This window comes from Eumetopias jubatus, unplaced genomic scaffold, assembly GCF_037043125.1.
Source record: "Eumetopias jubatus isolate StellerSeaLion01/CBP00866 unplaced genomic scaffold, mEumJub1_p1.0 scaffold_6, whole genome shotgun sequence".
NCBI lineage: Eukaryota > Metazoa > Chordata > Mammalia > Carnivora > Otariidae > Eumetopias > Eumetopias jubatus.
This window is the reverse complement of record NW_028274812.1, coordinates 81,319,355-81,336,483: the sequence shown is the minus strand read 5'-3', so window position 1 is coordinate 81,336,483 and position 17,129 is coordinate 81,319,355. Positions and strand designations below refer to the sequence as shown.

Below are 17,129 nucleotides of genomic sequence, written 5' to 3'. Positions count from 1 at the left end.
AAATAAATACAATCTTAAAGCACAATAAAGAACAATTTTGAATAATTGGGAAAGTTTGAGTAAGAAGTATATATTGGATGGAGTTAATCTTGATCTTCTTAGATATGGTAATGCTGTTTTGGTTGTGTAAGAGAATGTCTTTGTTCTTGAGAGATGTATCCTGAAGGAAAGATTTAGGGATGGAATATCATGATGCCCTCTGCTTGTTTTATGCTGGTTTAGCAAAAAGGAGATGTGTATGTACATAGAGTGATGGGGAGTAGGTGTGGCAAAATTTTTAACAGTTGGTGAATCTAGGTAAGGAGTATTCAGGATTTCATTGTAATATTTGGTCAACGTTTCTTTGAAGTTCTAAGAAATAAACCTGTAATATAGGAAATGTTCTAAATGGGGTGCCTGGGTGGCTTAGTCATTAAGCATCTGCCTTTGGCTCAGGTCATGATCTCAGGTGGGATCGAGCACCACATTGGGCTCCCTGCTCTGTGGGAAGCCTGCTTCTCCCTCTCCCACTCCCCCTGTTTGTGTTCCCTCTTTTGCTGTCTCTCTCTCTCTCTGTCAAATAAATAAAATCTTTAAAAAAAAAAAAAAAGAAATGTTCTAAGTGCTTGAATAAAAAGGTGAAGCTTGCCTTTCTGAAAGATAATTTGAAGTGGGGGGATATCTCATATTTAAGTACATGGTAGATGGTTTCGTTTTTCTGCCCTCTGTAGTCTAAGTCTCAATGTGTCATTTAGGGTATTTGTAGCAAAATCTTCGTAAGACTGTGGTTGGTACTAATTTATCTTATTTTTTAGTTTTGTTTAGATTTTATCAAGATACAGCTAGAAGGTAAGCTTTTTTATGTCTTTTTACTCACTAAAGCTTTCTTTACAATAAAACACTTCACAGGAATAAAATATTAAATATATTCATGGAGTTCATGAAGATGATTAGTTATTACATATATCTTCTTAAACGGCATGTATCTTAATAGTGTAATTTCATTCTGTAACATCATAAAACCTATGTTTAATTTGCTAACTGTACTTCATTAGAAACCCCTTCATTTGGAAAAAATGTAGAAGTTTCTTTAAGACAGTTATATTTTTCATTTCCCACTACACTTAATATTTTTAGAGCATAACAAATATGTGGTTAACTTTAAACTTGTATTTCCTCATAGTTTCCTCCATTCATGATTTTAAGAATTGATTCCTTTTCTAATTCCATTTATTTTCCCCCCAGAACCAGAAAATGATCCTGTAGGGATTACTTTAAATACCTCTGATCTAACTAAATGTGAATGGTGTAATGTCCGAAAATTGCCAGTCGTGTTTCTTCAGACAATACCAGCAGTTTATCAAAAGCTGAGCATGCAGCTGCAAATGAATATGGAGGATAAAGTTTGGAATGATTCTAAGGGAACAAATAAATTAAAAAGTAAGTTTTGTAGAATACATTATAATAATACATACAGTGCATTGCATAGCAGAGTGTGAATGTGCTTTAATAGATGCCTTAGATGTGTATTATCTATAATCCTTACAGTGATCTTGTAAGATATATAATTATGTGTATTTTTATATATATATATACACACATATATATTATGTAATATAATTCCCATGTTATAAATGAGGAGAAAAGCCCACAGAAAGTGGAATTTCTAAAGATGAAACCCAGGTTTACCCATTTAGAAAGTTTTCAAAATGTGTTAAAACTCAAAAAAGGTTTGCAACTCCTTATTTTAACACTATAATCTGAGTAAAATGAAAATTTTGTAATGCACTGGTAGGAGTGCTAAGTGTAAATCAACCATATAATTCTGGAATCCTTGAAACAGCCTGAATAGGAAGTTTGCTGGCTCATAGAATAAGTCTTCATCCTCTACAATTATAGATATAGTTCTCTAATTTGTTTCCCTTCACCTCTAACATTTATGACATAGCATGACTAATTGTAAAGTAAATACTTTTCAGCAGTAATTGCTTTAGCTTAATGATGAATAAATGATAGCTACTGTTAAAGCCGCAAGAATCGGCACATTAGTGAATAGCAGTTTTTGCAGTTAAATTCTCTAGAGATATTAATAATAGTTCACCTGGCAGTTTCTTAATTTGTTTTTGACAAAAATGTTAATTGAAATATACTTAAAATTATATACGGATTCTATGAGATCAAATAGATTAGTTACATCCACGAATAGATTTGTTCTTAGGCTTGCTTCTAGGGTAATGTATTCTGGTTCCTTTTTCTTAATAACTTTTAGGTGACACTGTCACTGGTCTTTATTCCAGTATTTATTATATATCCACTGTATACCAGACAGTATTTTGAACATTTACACCAGATTTCTGGTGATATCCTTGGAAAGAACTAGTTGTTACTCTTTTCTGATATCTATTTGCCTATTTTTTTTTCTTTTATACTTAAAGTTATATTGATTTCTTTTCAGATTTGGAAGAACAATACATAATTTTAATTTTTCAAAATGGCCTTGATCCTCAGGCAAATATGGTATTTGAAAGTATCATTACTGACATTGGCATAAAGAATAATGTGTCCAATTTTTTTGCAAAAATCCCCTTTGAAGAAGCCAATAGCAGACTTGTTGCCTGTACAAGAACATATGAAGAGAGCATCAAAGGAAGTTGTGTGCAAAAGGAAAACAAAATTAAAAATGTAATTATGTTTTTAAGTTTTTTAAATAATGGGTAGCTTTAAAGCGAAATATGTTTCATTGTACTGCTCATTTTGGAGGTAGATCTTTTTAATTCCATTTCAGAATTATTTGCTTTTATATGTGATTTGTAAACTATCTTGTGGCAAAACATTAATGGCGGGTAGGTGACTTGTGACATAAATAGTACTTGATATAGGTCTCAGAAGCAGTTTTAGTTCCTTTGCACAATGTATTCTTATCTTTTCATCTTTCCTTTTTCTTTCATCCTTCCCCTGCCCCACTCTAAACATACATGTTCATATACTGCTACATTCAAACTGATTGTTACTTTTTTTTTTTTTTAAGATTTTATTTATTTTGACAGAGAGCAAGCACACAAGCAGGGGTAGTGGCAGTCAGAGGGAGAGGGAGAAGGAGGCTCCCCACCAAGCAAGGAGCGCAGTGTGGGACTCAATCCCAGGACCCTAGAATCATGACCTGAGCCAAAGGCAGATGCTTAACCGACTGAGCCACCCAGTAGCCCCCAAATTGATTGTTACTCTTAAATTTACTAGTGGTTCCCAGTGATGCCATTGGCTTCAATACAGATAAAGGAATTTTGGTCCATGATGTACATTTATAAGTAACGTGCATACATGGTTGAAAACTTAGGAAACAATACATGTCATTTGAGTGTGTCTATCAACATATGTATCCAGTTCTGGAATAACTAATCATATAGTGGGTAACTCTGAAGCCACCTGAACCAAGAGCTGTGTATTCTTATTAACATATAGTACAATGTTAGATAACACAAATTTGTCCCCTAACCCTGCAACTGAATTTTACCTACTTAATTTATTAGAAATACTTAAAATCTTTCAACCTGCCTACAATTTGGAAATAGGGCTATCCAAGGCACAATTTTGGTGAAGCCGAGTGAGGTCTCACAGAGAAGAGCTATTCACAAAGTTAGCGCGTTGACAGAACAGAAGAAAGGGGAACCATTCCCTTTCTTTTGCAGAACTCGCTACAAGAGTTTATAAATGAGGAAGAAAAGAGCAACTGAAGCCATAAGGCAGGTGTGATAGAATAAAATTTCAATGCAAGGCTCTTTCTTTAAGGACTTCTTCATTCTGGGGAACTGAAGCTCTTTGGACTGTGTTCCCTGAGCCTCTGCTCCCATATCCCGTGGATTGCCTAGTCTTTGAACTTAGGTAGGACTCCACTCCCAGAATCAAAAACCATTATATCTGTTCTTTGGATTTACAAATATAATCTAATTTAATAAGGATGATAGAAGTCGTAGGCAAGATACCAGAAAACCATTGTTACAAAAATTGGAAGAGTATCACTGTTCTAGAAACTATACATACAGAGAATGTGGGCCCTAGTTTTGCCTGTTTCTTATTTTTAATTGTTAAAAATCATGTATACTTTTTCTTATTTAAAAATTTTTTAAATTGTAAGGTATTCTTGCCTCGTGCTTGCTTTTTTATTGAAAAATTTCCCAATTGATTTTGTAAACTGATAATATCCTTTACCAGGTGTCTCTTGAATCTAAAATACAACTTAAAAACAAGCAAGAATTTCAATTTTTTGATGATGATGAAGAAACTGGAGAGAATCATACCATCTTCATGGGCCCTGTGGAAAAGTGAGAATATTCATTTACATTTGCAATGCTCTTAAATGTGTTTTCTGTTTTATTACATTTCAGTTACATACATATACACACGTATATATTCATTTGCTTGTGTTTTTTTTTTTTTAATTTGTTTTATTTTGTTACAGATTGATAGTATATCCACCACCTCCAGCTAAGGGAGGCATCTCTGTTACTAATGAGGATCTGCACTGTCTAAGTGAAGGAGAATTTTTAAATGATGTTATTATAGACTTTTATTTGAAGTAAGTTAATTTTCTGCTTTCTTTTAACATATCTTTAACATATATCTTTGTTTTCTAGAATCAGAACTGTTTGGGTTTTGAATTCCATCACTGCCACTTATTGTGTGACATTTGGGAAATTAATGTCTCTGCCTGTGTTTTCTCATTTAAAAAGTGAGAAGAAGAATAACATCTAAAAGGCTATGAGAATTAAATAATACATGCCAAGCATTAGGAAAATACTTGGCACATGCAGCATGTTCATAAATGCTAGCTTATTATATTGTTATGTTATACTGTTTTAAGCCTTTAAAAAATTGTTACTACTCTAGTTAAGTTAATAAACTGTTGAGCAAGCACAAAAGTATGATCTTACTTGATATTCATCGAGTGCTAGCTATGTGCCACGTACTGTGTTAGAAGTTTATGGTCTTGTAGGGAAACACAAATATGGGATTAAAGCATTGACAGAAGTATTAACGTGGTATAGACGCAGCAGTAAAAGAATGCTTCATTCTCTTTGGGGGTTGGGAGATATAAGGAACCAAGAAGCTTTCCTGGAAGAGCTTACATCATGACCCAGTATACACATGCATATACATGTATGTGCAGTGTGTTTATACATGTATAAATTTGTATGTGTTTACTGGTTTGTGGTATAAAGTGTGTATATGAAACAAAACAACTATCAGTGTATCCAGCACTTGCCAGTACTTTCTAGTTTATTCAAATGTATTTCATAAAACAATATTTTTTTGAAGAACTGGTTGTTGAAAGTTGCTGGATTGATTTTATAGCCTACTAATGGTTGCAGCCAGCAGTTTGGGAAAAGAGTCCATTGTTAAAAAGAGTGAAAGGTTTTGATCAGAGATGTGGTATCATAATTGAGCTTCCTTTTTTTTTTTTTTTAAGATTTTTATTTGTCAGAGAGAGAGAGAGCACAAGCAGGGGGAGCAGCAGAGGGAGAGGGAGAAGCAGGCTCCTCACTGAGCAAAGAGCCCGATGCGGGACTTGATCTTAGGACCCTGGGATCATGACCTGAGCTGAAGGCAGACGCTTAACAACTGAGCCACCCAGGCGTCCCATAGTTGAGCTTCCTTAAGATCATTTGACACGCATGTTCATTGTGGATGTCTAGATGAGAAATGATTTAAGGAAATTTAATTAAAGTGATAGAAGAAGTCTGATTAACGGGCACTTGGGTGGCTCAGTTGGTTAAGCTTCCAACTCTTGATTTCAGCTCAGGTCTTCATCTCAGGATTGTGAGTTCAAGCCCCACATTGGACTCCACACTGAGCATGGAGCCTACTTAAAAAAAAGAAAGCCTGATTAAGGCATTTTAATTGGAATGAAGAGGAAATAAATGTTTTTTAAGAGGTACAGTTCTTTAGCAACTGAATGAATGGATATTAAGAAGGAGAGGAATGGTTGGCAGATAACTCCTAGCTTTCTGACTAGTGAGACCTGCTAAATGATTTTGTCACTGACTGTGAAGCAATGAACAAAAACAGAACGGGTTTGTTGGGAGCAGGGGGATGAGTTTGCTTTTAGATGTTTGTGATACAACAAAAGGGACAGTGCCAATAAACAGTTGAGTATATGGCTCTGAAGGTCATTTGAGTTCTGGCCTGGAGACATAAAGAGTTAGGAGGCTTTATTTTGCAAGTGGTAGTTTAATTATGAGAATAGGTAAAAATTGCTTAGGTAGAAATATAGAATGAGAAAAAGCTATAAGGACAGAATCTGGAGAGTTAGGGAAGAGAGATTCTTACAAATAAATTCTGAAGGATTTGAGAGGTAAGAAGAGAAATCCATAGTGGGTTATGTCCTGAAATTGAAGGGAGTTGAAAACTTAAAGAGGATACATTTAGTGGGGTCAGTACAGCAGAGGTTAAGGCAGATAAGGGCTCAGAATAACTTTAAGGTCACAGTGACCCTGAGCTAATAGGGGTCAGATGTAGACCTGGACTTGTACCCTGGTCCCTGGGGGATAATGAAGTACTCTGTTCTGTCTCTGTCCAGCAGAGGTGTATCAGTGGAGGCCTAGTGGGGAGACTCCCATCCCTACTTGTGACACAGAGCCCGTCTATCTCTCATAATAGTGGCCTAGTAGAGAACCTGAACTTCCATCCCCACCTGGCAGTAATGAGGTGGAGCCCACTGAACCTACTAGAAGGTGGTACCGGGGAGGCCTCCTAAAGCATAAGAATTAAATAAGATCTAGAATCCTTTAACATAATACTCAAAATGCCCATATTTCAATTGAAAATTACTTCTTTCACCAACAAGCAGAGGGATCTCAAATGGAACAAGAAAATATAATGTAAATAGATAGTCAACACCAAGATGGCACAGATATTAGAATTATTAGAATTATAACAGATTTTAAAGCATCCATTATAAAAATTCTTCAGGGAAAAATTGTGAACATATTTGAAACTTATGAAAAAAATGGATACAAACAAGAAAGAAACGGAAATTTTAGAACTAAAACTGTAATAACAAATAAAAGCTTTTATAAGCTCAACAGCAAAATGGAGAGGACAGAGGAAAGAATCAGTGACCTAGAAGATAGAACATATCACCAACTACATCCTATCTATTTATTTATTTATTTTATTTACTTTAGTTTTTTTATTTATTCATTTGAGACACAGAGATAGAGAGGACATGAGCAGGGGGAGAAGCAGAGGGAGGGGGAGAAGCAGGCTCTCCACTGAGCAGGGAGCCCAATGCAGGGCTCAATCCCAGGACCCTGGGATCATGACCTGAGCCAAAGGCAGACACTTAACCGTCTGAGCCACCCAGGCACCCCTGTTTGTTTGTTTGTTTGTTTGTTTGTTTTAAGATTTATTTATGTATTTGAGGTGGGGAGGGGCAAGGAGAGAGGGAGAGGGAAAAAGAGAATCTTAAGTGAACTCCCCACTGAGTGTGCAGCCCAAGGTAGAGCTTCATCTCACCACCCTGAGAGAATGCCCTGAGCCTAAATCAAGAGTCAGACGCTGAACTGACTGAGCCCCCCAGGCAACCCTAATTACATTCAATTTAAATGCACTATTTATATGTCAATTAGAAGACCAAGATTGGCAGAGTAGTGAACTAATTAAATACCATAGCTCAACTATGTCCTGTCTTCAAAGATAATAATATATGTAAGTTGAAAATAAAAGGATAGTAAAAGATACTAAGCAAATATTAAAGCAAGGGTTAACTATATTATTATCAGAAAAGTAAAAACAAAAACAATTACTGGGACTAGAGAGGGACACTATACAATAAGTGAATCCACCAAGAAGACTTAGCAATCCTAAATGGATATGTACCATACAACAGAGTTATAAAATATGTGAAACAAAAATAAACTGATCTAAAAAGAGAAACAGACAAATCCACAAATACAGCTGGAGACTTCAATTCCCCTCTCTCAACAATTTTTAGAACAACTAAACAGAATCGACAAGGTCAACATCTTCAACCAACAGGATACACTTCACGTCAGGGGTAATTTTATATTCTGTTTATGTTAACTATATCCTATTTTCAGAGGTATTATTTTTCCTTTTTAAGATTTGATAGTAATGGAATATGTTTCAGTAAATTATAAAATGTATCATAGATTTGCTAGCAAGAGAAACTGCCCTAGATTTTAAATGCTTAACTTTGCAGATGTTAGACTCCTCTGAGACCTAACAAACACATTCAACAATGAGTTTAAAGAAAAAAAAATGAGTTCAAAGTTCTTCATAGCTAAGACAAAAGATGTTATCTCCTACAAATGGCCAACAAGTGTATGAAAGAATTTTCAGTATTATTTATCAGGGAAATACAAGTTAAACCCACAAAAAGTTATCACCCTTTGGATGGCTACTATCAAAAAAAAGTAAGAAAAGAATATAAGTGTTGCTGAGAGTGTGGGTAAATTGGATTCCTTTGTGCACTGCTGGTGGGAATGTAAAATGGTACAGCCACTAAGGGAAACAATGTAGTGGCTCCTCAAAAATTATAAAACTACCCTGTGATCCAGCAATCCTACTTCTGTGTATATATCCAAAAGAATTGAAAAGTATGGTCTCAAAGAGATACTTGCACATCCATGCTCGTAGTAGCCAAGAGGTGGAAGCAACTCACATGTCCATTGATGGATGAGTGGATAAACAAAATGTGGTATATAGATACAGTGGAATATTACTCAGTTTTAAAAAGAAAGGAAATCTGTCACATGCTACAACATGGATGAATCTGGAAGACATTATGCAAAGTGAAATAAGCCAGTCACAAAAACAAGTACTGTTTGATTTCATTTATATTAGGTTTCTGAAATAGTCATATTCATAGAAAAGAAAATAAATGGTGGTTATCAAAAGCTGAAGGGTGGGGGAAAAATGAATTGTTTAATGAGTATAGAGTTTCTGTTTTGCAAGATGAAGTTCTGGAGATCTGTTTCACAACCATGTGAGTATACTTAACACTATTGAATGGTACACTTTTAAAAATGGTTAAGATTGGGGAACTCCTCACTGGCTCAGGTGGTGGAGCATGCAACTCTTGATCTTGGGGTTGTGAGTTCGAGCCCCACATTGGTAGTAAAGATTAAAAATATTTTTTCAAAAGATGTTTAAGATTGGGAGTGCCTGGCTGCCCCAGTCAGTGGAGCATGAGTCTTAGCCTCAGGGTTGTGGGTTCGAGCCCCACTTTGGGTGTAGAGATTAATTTAAAAATAAAATCTTTTTAAAAAATGGTTAAGATTGTAAATTCGCTGTTATTCATTTTTATCATAATTTTTAAAAAAGATCATCTCTTAATTCTAATGTATACTACCTTAAGAAACCAAGCGAAAAGTCTTGAAGTATGCAAAACAGTACTAATGTTGTTGGATGAAGTGTTGTTCTGTGAACGTCAATTTGGTCAAGTTGTTTGGTAGTGCTCTTTGGGTCATCTTTGTCCTTACTGATTTTATGCCTACTTGTTTTATCAGTTATTGAGGTTATATATATACCAAGTATGTGTGTGTATGTACATATACACTTGGATCTCCAAGTATAATGGATTTGTCTGTTTTTCCTTTCAAATTCATTTTTGCCTTATGTATTTTGGGTATTTGTTGTTAGGTGCATACAAGTTTATGTTTCTTGGAGAATCAACCCTTTGTCATATGTAATGTTCCTCTATATCCTTGATAATGCCCTTGTTCTTAAGCCTACTTTGTTCAAAATGAATATAGTTACTCCAGCTTTCTGTTGGTTTTTGTTTGCACGGTATGTATTTTTCATACCTTTACTTTTAATTTATTTAATTTTTTTTGTTTAAAATAGTTCTTGGTTTTAAAAGCATATAGTTGGATCTGAAAAATGAGTTGAATGCCTGTGTTTTGTTTACATTGTAGCTTATTATATTTCATACTTAAATCTTTACTTTTTACACTGTGATAGAGATTTTATAGTATTTGTGTATACTCTTGAAATTCTTTACATTTCAGGAGGCCCCTTAACATTTTATAGTAGCACTTTAAAACTACATTAAAGTTACATTATGTAAAAGCTCTGCCTTTTCTGATGCAAATCAGTATTCCAAATGAAAAAGGAAATCTAACAAAATCCATGGTTTTTATTTTTATTTTCATTTTATTTTTTTTAAATCCATGGTTTTTAAAAAATCTGTTTATGGGGTACCTGGATGGCTCAGTTGGTTGAGCATCCGACTCTTGATTTCACTCAGGTCATGATCTCAGGGTCCTGGAATTGAGCCCCACATCACATGCCCCACTCAGCAGAGAGTCTGCTTAAGGATTCTCTCTCTCTCTCTTTCTCTCTCTGTCCCTACCCCCGCTTGCCCTTTAGCGCTTTCTCTCTCTAAAATAAATAAATCTTTAAAAAAATAAAAATCTGTTTATGTCTCATGACATGCTTAGAAGTTAATTAAAAAGAAACTTTTTTCTTAAACTTCACTATATTAAAATATGTAATTCAGCTGCTACCAGAACTGCTCATTCTTTTCCATTTCTAACTCTACAAGTAGGAAACAAACTTTTTTTCACAGTGACTTTTTTTTTCTTAACATACAGTGTTGTATTAGTTTCAGGTATATAATGGTACAATGGTTCAACAGTTCTATACATTACTCAGTGCTCATCAAGATAAATGTACTCTTAATCCCGATTATCTAGTTCATCTATCCCCCCACCCACTTCTCTGGCAACCACAGTTCTCTGTTTTTAACAGTCCAGGAGGGGGGTTGTCTCTTTTTTTCATTGTTTGTCTTGTTTCTTAAATGCCACACATGAGTGAAGTCACATGATATTTGTCTTTCTCTGACTTATTTTACTTAGCACATATCCTCTAGGTCCACCCATCTTGTTGCAAATGGCAAGATCTCATTCTTTTTGATGGCTCAGTAATAATCCTGTGTGTGTGTGTGTGTGTGTGTGTACACACCACATTTTTATCCATTCATATATGGATAAACATTTGGATTGCTTCCACCTCTTTGCTATTGTAGTTAATGCTGTGATAAACATAGGGGTGCATATGTCTTTTCAAATTGGTGTTTTCATTCTCTTTGGATAAATACCCAGTAGTGGAATTACTGGATCATAGAGTATTCATTCTATTTTTAATTTTTGAGGCACTTCCTACTGTTCTTCCACAGTGGCTGCACCAGTTTGCATTCTCACCAACAGTGCATGAAGGTTCCTTTTTCCTCTACATTTTCACCAATACTTGTTATTTCTTGTGTTTTTTTATTTTATCATTCTGTCAGGTATTTTTGTGGTTTTTGATTTGCATTTTCCCAGTGATTAATGATGTTGAACATCTTTTCATGTGTCTCTTGGCCATCTGTATGTCTTTGGGAAAATGTCTATTCATGTCTTCTGCCCATTGTTAATTGATTTGGTTGTTGTTTTCTTTTTCTTTTTCATGTTGAGTTGTACTAGTTCTTTATATATTTTGGATATTAACCCCTTATTGGATATATCATTTGCAGATATATGATATCTTCTCCCATTTAGTAGGTTGCTTTTTTATTTTGTTGGTTTCCTTCACTTTTTATTTTGGTGTAATCCCAGTAGTTTAATTTTACTTTTGTTTCCCTTGCCTGAAGAGTCATATCTAGAAAAATGTTTCTATGCTAGTCAGAGAAATTACTGCTTATGTTTTCTTTTAGAATTTATATGGTTTCAGGTCTCACATTTAGATCTTTAATCTATTTTGAGTTTATTTTTGTGTGTGGTATAAGAAAGTGGTCCAGTTTTTATACTTCTGCATGTAGCCATCCAGTTTTCCTAACATCCTTTGTTGAAAAGACTTCTTTTTCCCATTGTATATTCTTGCTTCCTTTATTGTAGATTGACTATATAAGTGTGGGTTTATTTCTGGGCTCTCTATTCTGTTCCATTGATCCATGTGTTCATTTTTGTGCCAGTGCCATACTGTTTTGATTACTACCACTTTGTAGTATTTCTTGAATCTGAGATTGTGTTACCTCCAACTTTGTTCCTCTTTCTTAAGATTGCTATTCTGGGTCTTTTGTGGTTCCATACAAATTTTAGTATTATTTGTTCTAATTCTGTAAAAAATGTTGGTATTTTGATAGGGATTGTATTAAATCTGTAGATTGCTTTGGGTAGTATAGACATTTTAACAGTATTGGTTCTCCCAGTCCATGAGCATGGAGTATCCATTTGTTTGCATCATCTTCAGTTTCTTTCATCAGTGTTACATAGCTTTCAGAGTATGCTTCTTTCATTTCTTTGGTTAAAGATATTCTTAGGTAATTTATTAATTTTTCTTTCTCCTACATCATTATTAGTGTATAATCAACAGATTTCTGTAGGTTATACTCGTTCCTGTGACTTTACTGAATTCATTTATCAGTTCTAGTAGTTTTTTGGTAGTCATTTTTTTCTTTCTTAGGGATGGAGGGAGAAGAGGAGGGGGCTACAGGGAGAGAGAATCTTAAGCAGGCTCCATGCGCAGCACAGAGCCCGATGTGGGCTCAATCTCATGACCCTGAGATCATGACCTGAGCCAAAATCAAGAGTTGGACACTTAACCAACTGAACCACTGAGGTGACCCTTTCTGGTGGAGTCTTTTGAGTTTGTATATAGTATCATGTCATCTGCAAATAGTGAAAGTTTTACTTCTTCCTTACTAATGTGGCTGTTTTTTAATTCTTTTTCTTGTCTGATTGCTGTGGGTAGGACTTCTAGTACTATATTAAATAAAAGTTTTGAGAGTGACCATCCTTGTTCTGTTCCTGATCTTAGAGGAAAAGTTAATGTTTTCACCATTGAATATGATGTTAACTGTGGGTTTTTCATAAATGGCCTTTATTATGTTGAGGTATGTTCCCTCTAAACTTTGTTGAGAGTTTTTGTCATGAATGGATGTTGTACTTTGTCCTATGTTTTTTCTGCATCTGTTGACATCATCTTGTTTTTATCCTTTCCCTTGTTAATGTGATGTATCATGTTGATTGATTTGTGAATATTAAACCACCCTTGTATCCCAGGAATAAATCCAAATTGATCATGACGAATGATATTTTTTAATGTATCATTGTATTTGGTTTGTAAATATTTTGTTGAGGACTTTTGCATCTATGTTCATTAGAGGTACTGGCCCATAGTTCTGTTTTTTTTTGTAGTGTTTTTATCTGGTTTTGGTATCAGGGTAATGCTGACCTTGTAGAATGAATTTGGAAGCTTTTACTTTCTCTTCTATTTTTTGAAACAGTTTGAGTAGAACAGTTATCAACTTTTCTTTAAAGTTTTAGAAGAATTCACCAGTGAAGCCATCCAGTCCCAGACGTTTATTTATTGGGAGTTTTTTGATTACTGATTCAATTTTATTCCTGGTAGTCAGTCTGTTCTAATTTTCTATTTCTTCTTGCTTCAGTTTTAGAAGGTTATATATTTCTAGGTTGTCTAATTTGTTGACATATAATTTTTCATAATATTCTCTTATAATTTTCTGTATTTCTCTGGTTTTTATTTCTCCTTCATTTATTTTATTTTATTTATTTGAGTCTTCAAGATTAGATCTTGCAAATCATAGTTTTACTCTCAAACATCACTTTTCATTCATTGAAAATCTATTAGTTACCATTGCCTGGAATATGAAGTAAATCTTGCTGATAAAGTCTTTCAGGTGTAAGAAAGGTTGATGTTGGCTAAATAGATATTTGATCACTGACTGTTTTTAGTATAAATTGTTAAATTCATTATATTTGGATTTTTTTTACAAAATAGATATTTGGTGCTTGAAAAACTGAAGAAAGAAGAAGCTGACCGAATTCATATATTCAGTTCTTTTTTCTATAAACGCCTTAATCAGAGAGAAAGAAGAAATCTTCACGAAACAACTAATCTATCGTAAGTCAAGCTCTGAAAATATTTAACAAATGTAGTAAGTCACTCAAGTTTAATTTAATAAAAAATGTACTTGTATTGAGGTAACATCTTGTAATTCTGTTGTCAGTTAGCAAAATTAATATAATTCATAATACTCTAAAGCCTCAAGAATATCTGGAATTCATAAAGGTTTTTGGTCCAGTACCTAAATCAGTATTCCCCAAAATGTGCCTGACAATTAAAAAAAAAGAATTACTTGGATACTTATTAAGTACAGATTGCTCTGTTTTACCCTAGATGTTCTATTCCTAATACTTAAGAGAGGAACCTATGACTCTGTACTTTTAATAAGTTCTTTGGATAATTCTGCTCCAACAAGTAAGGAAATACTGTTCTGCATATTAGGCTTCAATCAGTTTAATTCCGCTCCATTTAGTCATTGCATCCAGCCCTAATTTGCACTGATAATTGGTCAAAAGATACATACAGAATGCCGTAAGGGCTGTCAGTTGTCTTGAATTGATGGCTATTGTGCATAATATAAATAATAATATATATTTTTTTAAGATTTTATTTATTTGACAGAGACACAGCAAGAGAAGGGAGCACAGGCAGGGGGAGTGGGAGAGGGAGAAGCCGGCTTCCCATCGAGCAGGGAGCCTGATGCGGGGCTTGATCCCAAGATCCTGGGATCATGACCTGAGCCAAAGGCAGACGCTTAATGACTGAGCCACCCAGGCACCCCAGTATAAATAATATTTTATACTGTTTCAGTGATTCCTAATTTTACATCTTGGAGTTGATGGTAGTGATTGGTTTGACTAATGTTCATAGTCTATTTTATTTCATCTTTTGTAATGCTCATTTTTCCTGCTGTCTTCTCCTCAGTCATTATGGGTCATGGTCTGATACATTTCTCAATATAGTTGCTAATATGCAGAAATAAAAATAGTAGCACTGGTTCACTTAGTAAGTAGTAGCAGGAACTAAATAATTCTTTCTTGCAGATTCAGTGATGGGCAGTTTCACACCTTCCTAGCTCCATCTGAGATGATCTATTTTCTTTCCCCAACTTGTTAAATCATCTTATACAACTGTTTTGTTAACATCTTAGTCTTTATAATTTATAAATGGCTGCATATAAGCTGAAGCACTAGAAGAAACATTTCAGAAAGTGATAGTTTATCTCTTTTCTTATAGAATACAGCAAAAGCGACATGGGAGAGTAAAAACATGGACCCGGCATGTAGATATTTTTGAGAAGGATTTTATTTTTGTACCCCTTAATGAAGCGTGAGTAATAATTTTCTTTATATAAATGTGAAGGCTATTTTTAGAAAATGTGTTTATGAGTTGAAGAATTCATTCATTTTTAAACTTCTTTCTGAAATTTGTTGTATATGTCTATATGCTGCTTATTTTATGAAAATTGATAACAGTTTTTAGTGAGTCATGTAAGATGTTGAATTTTATAAACACTAGCAAGAGATCTTTCTAATTTTGTTTTACTCATCAGTATAGAATAATGTCATTTTTAAAAAGTGGTGCTATAATCTACCAAACATCCTACAGAACAGACTTCTTTATACAGAATAATGACTAGGTCACATAGATTTTGAATCTTTAGAAAACACTTTGGCTCTTACCAAAAGAAGAAAAGGTGGCTAGATTTATGTCATATACTCAAATTGAAAACCATGCTGACTACTTTAAGCTATTTTCTAGGTAAATGGAGGTGGTAAATATTTTGTGTTCTCCCACAGTGACTAGAGAGGCATTGATGTGTAGGATAGTATTATACAGTTTAGACTTGAGAGATTTTATATTTCATTTTTCTGTTTTCCTATGCCTTCCAGCCAAAAACTCCCGGGAATACACCTGTAGTTGGACAACTTGGGTTTATTACTTATATCAAGGGAGAACACACACCATGGGCAACCATGGAGCCTCTCAGTAAAAGTGTGTTTGAAAGCGCCTATAATAGAATTTGGGCTTTGGTTTGGTTATTGGGGGAAGATGTAAGGAAGCAGTTGTTTGCTTGGGTAAAGAAGTAGCATTTACCCATTTAGCAAAAAAGGGGAATATTTGGCATTTTTTTTGGTTGCATTGTGACCTTGTTTGTCTCTGCTTAGACAAATTGAGAAATGTCCTTGCTTTGTCTCAGTTTATCATGGTTGCAGAGTAAGTTTGGGATTGGTATTCTGTAAGATTGTTTATGTCTAATAAGCCTAGCTGTGCCAGGCTAGCTTCTGAATATGCTCTTTTTTTTTCCTTACTATGAAAAACAGATTCACTCAATAGTATAATCAAATTCTGTTTATTTCAAATCATACGTTAGGGCGCCTGGCTCAGTTGGTTGGGTGACTGCCTTCGGCTCGGGTAATGATCCTGGAGTCCCAGTATCGAGTCCTGCATCAGGCTGCCTGCTCGGCGGGGAGTCTGCTTCTCCCTCTGAACCTACCCCCTCTCGTGCACTCTCTCTCTAAATCTTTCTCTCTCTCTCTCTCTCAAATAAATAAATAAATAAAAATAAAATAAAATCATATGTTAATCATAAGACCTGTGCTCTCTAATGACCCAGCCAAAGATAGGTAGGCTAGGTCAAACACTGGTTGTAGCTATAAAGCCTAACTTCTTCAGAGCTATATATCTAAGTCAAACATAGTGTCATAATTTAAAACCAAGTTTAAAACTAATTCTTAATTTCTTCATTATCCTCAAAAATAAGTTTTCTTGACAGTAATTTGTCATAAAGAGTAACATGTGAGCTGCTTGCTTAGGTGAAAGGAAAGATACACATAGAGAGCTATTTGTCAGAAATGAATTATAAAAATTTAAGGCACACACTTTAGCAATAGAGGCACATTCCTCTTAGTGTATCTGCGGTGGATTAAAGCTATGATTAATCCTTCTAGTTACCTTGGTGAAAGAGAATGAACAAAGATGTAGAGTCAGTAAAGGATTCTGCAAAAGAACTATGCCCTTAGTAGATGAAAGAATAGCCTCCAAATCCTGAGGGTTCTTTTTGTTTTGTTTTGTTTTTGAAGAGCTAAAGCCACACATAGTTCTGTTTGCTAATTATTTTAGATAGGATGCTGTGTTTTTGCTGTTTTATTTTTAATTTTCTTGGTAGTGGTAGTTTCTTAAACTTTAAAGTTTATAAGCTATTTGTTAAAAATTGATAAGGAAAAAATGTCAACATTTAGATCCAATCGATCTTAAGTGAAACTACTTGTTTTAGTCTCTTC

At 34.5% G+C, this 17,129-nt stretch overlaps 1 protein-coding gene across 4 annotated transcripts in view; it reads left to right on the top strand.

Annotated features, from left to right (window-relative positions):
• The window catches only part of SENP6 (SUMO specific peptidase 6), a 109,977-nt gene that overhangs the window by 78,594 nt on the left and 14,254 nt on the right, over nt 1-17,129 (top strand). For all 4 annotated transcript variants that reach the window (XM_028097626.2, XM_028097628.2, XM_028097627.2 and 1 more), the window contains 7 exons: nt 795-828; nt 1,225-1,419; nt 2,435-2,661; nt 4,189-4,298; nt 4,436-4,552; nt 13,780-13,902; nt 15,082-15,174. In XM_028097626.2, coding sequence (XP_027953427.1) covers nt 795-828; nt 1,225-1,419; nt 2,435-2,661; nt 4,189-4,298; nt 4,436-4,552; nt 13,780-13,902; nt 15,082-15,174 — 899 coding nt within the window. The remainder of the gene's footprint in view (nt 1-794; nt 829-1,224; nt 1,420-2,434; nt 2,662-4,188; nt 4,299-4,435; nt 4,553-13,779; nt 13,903-15,081; nt 15,175-17,129) is intronic.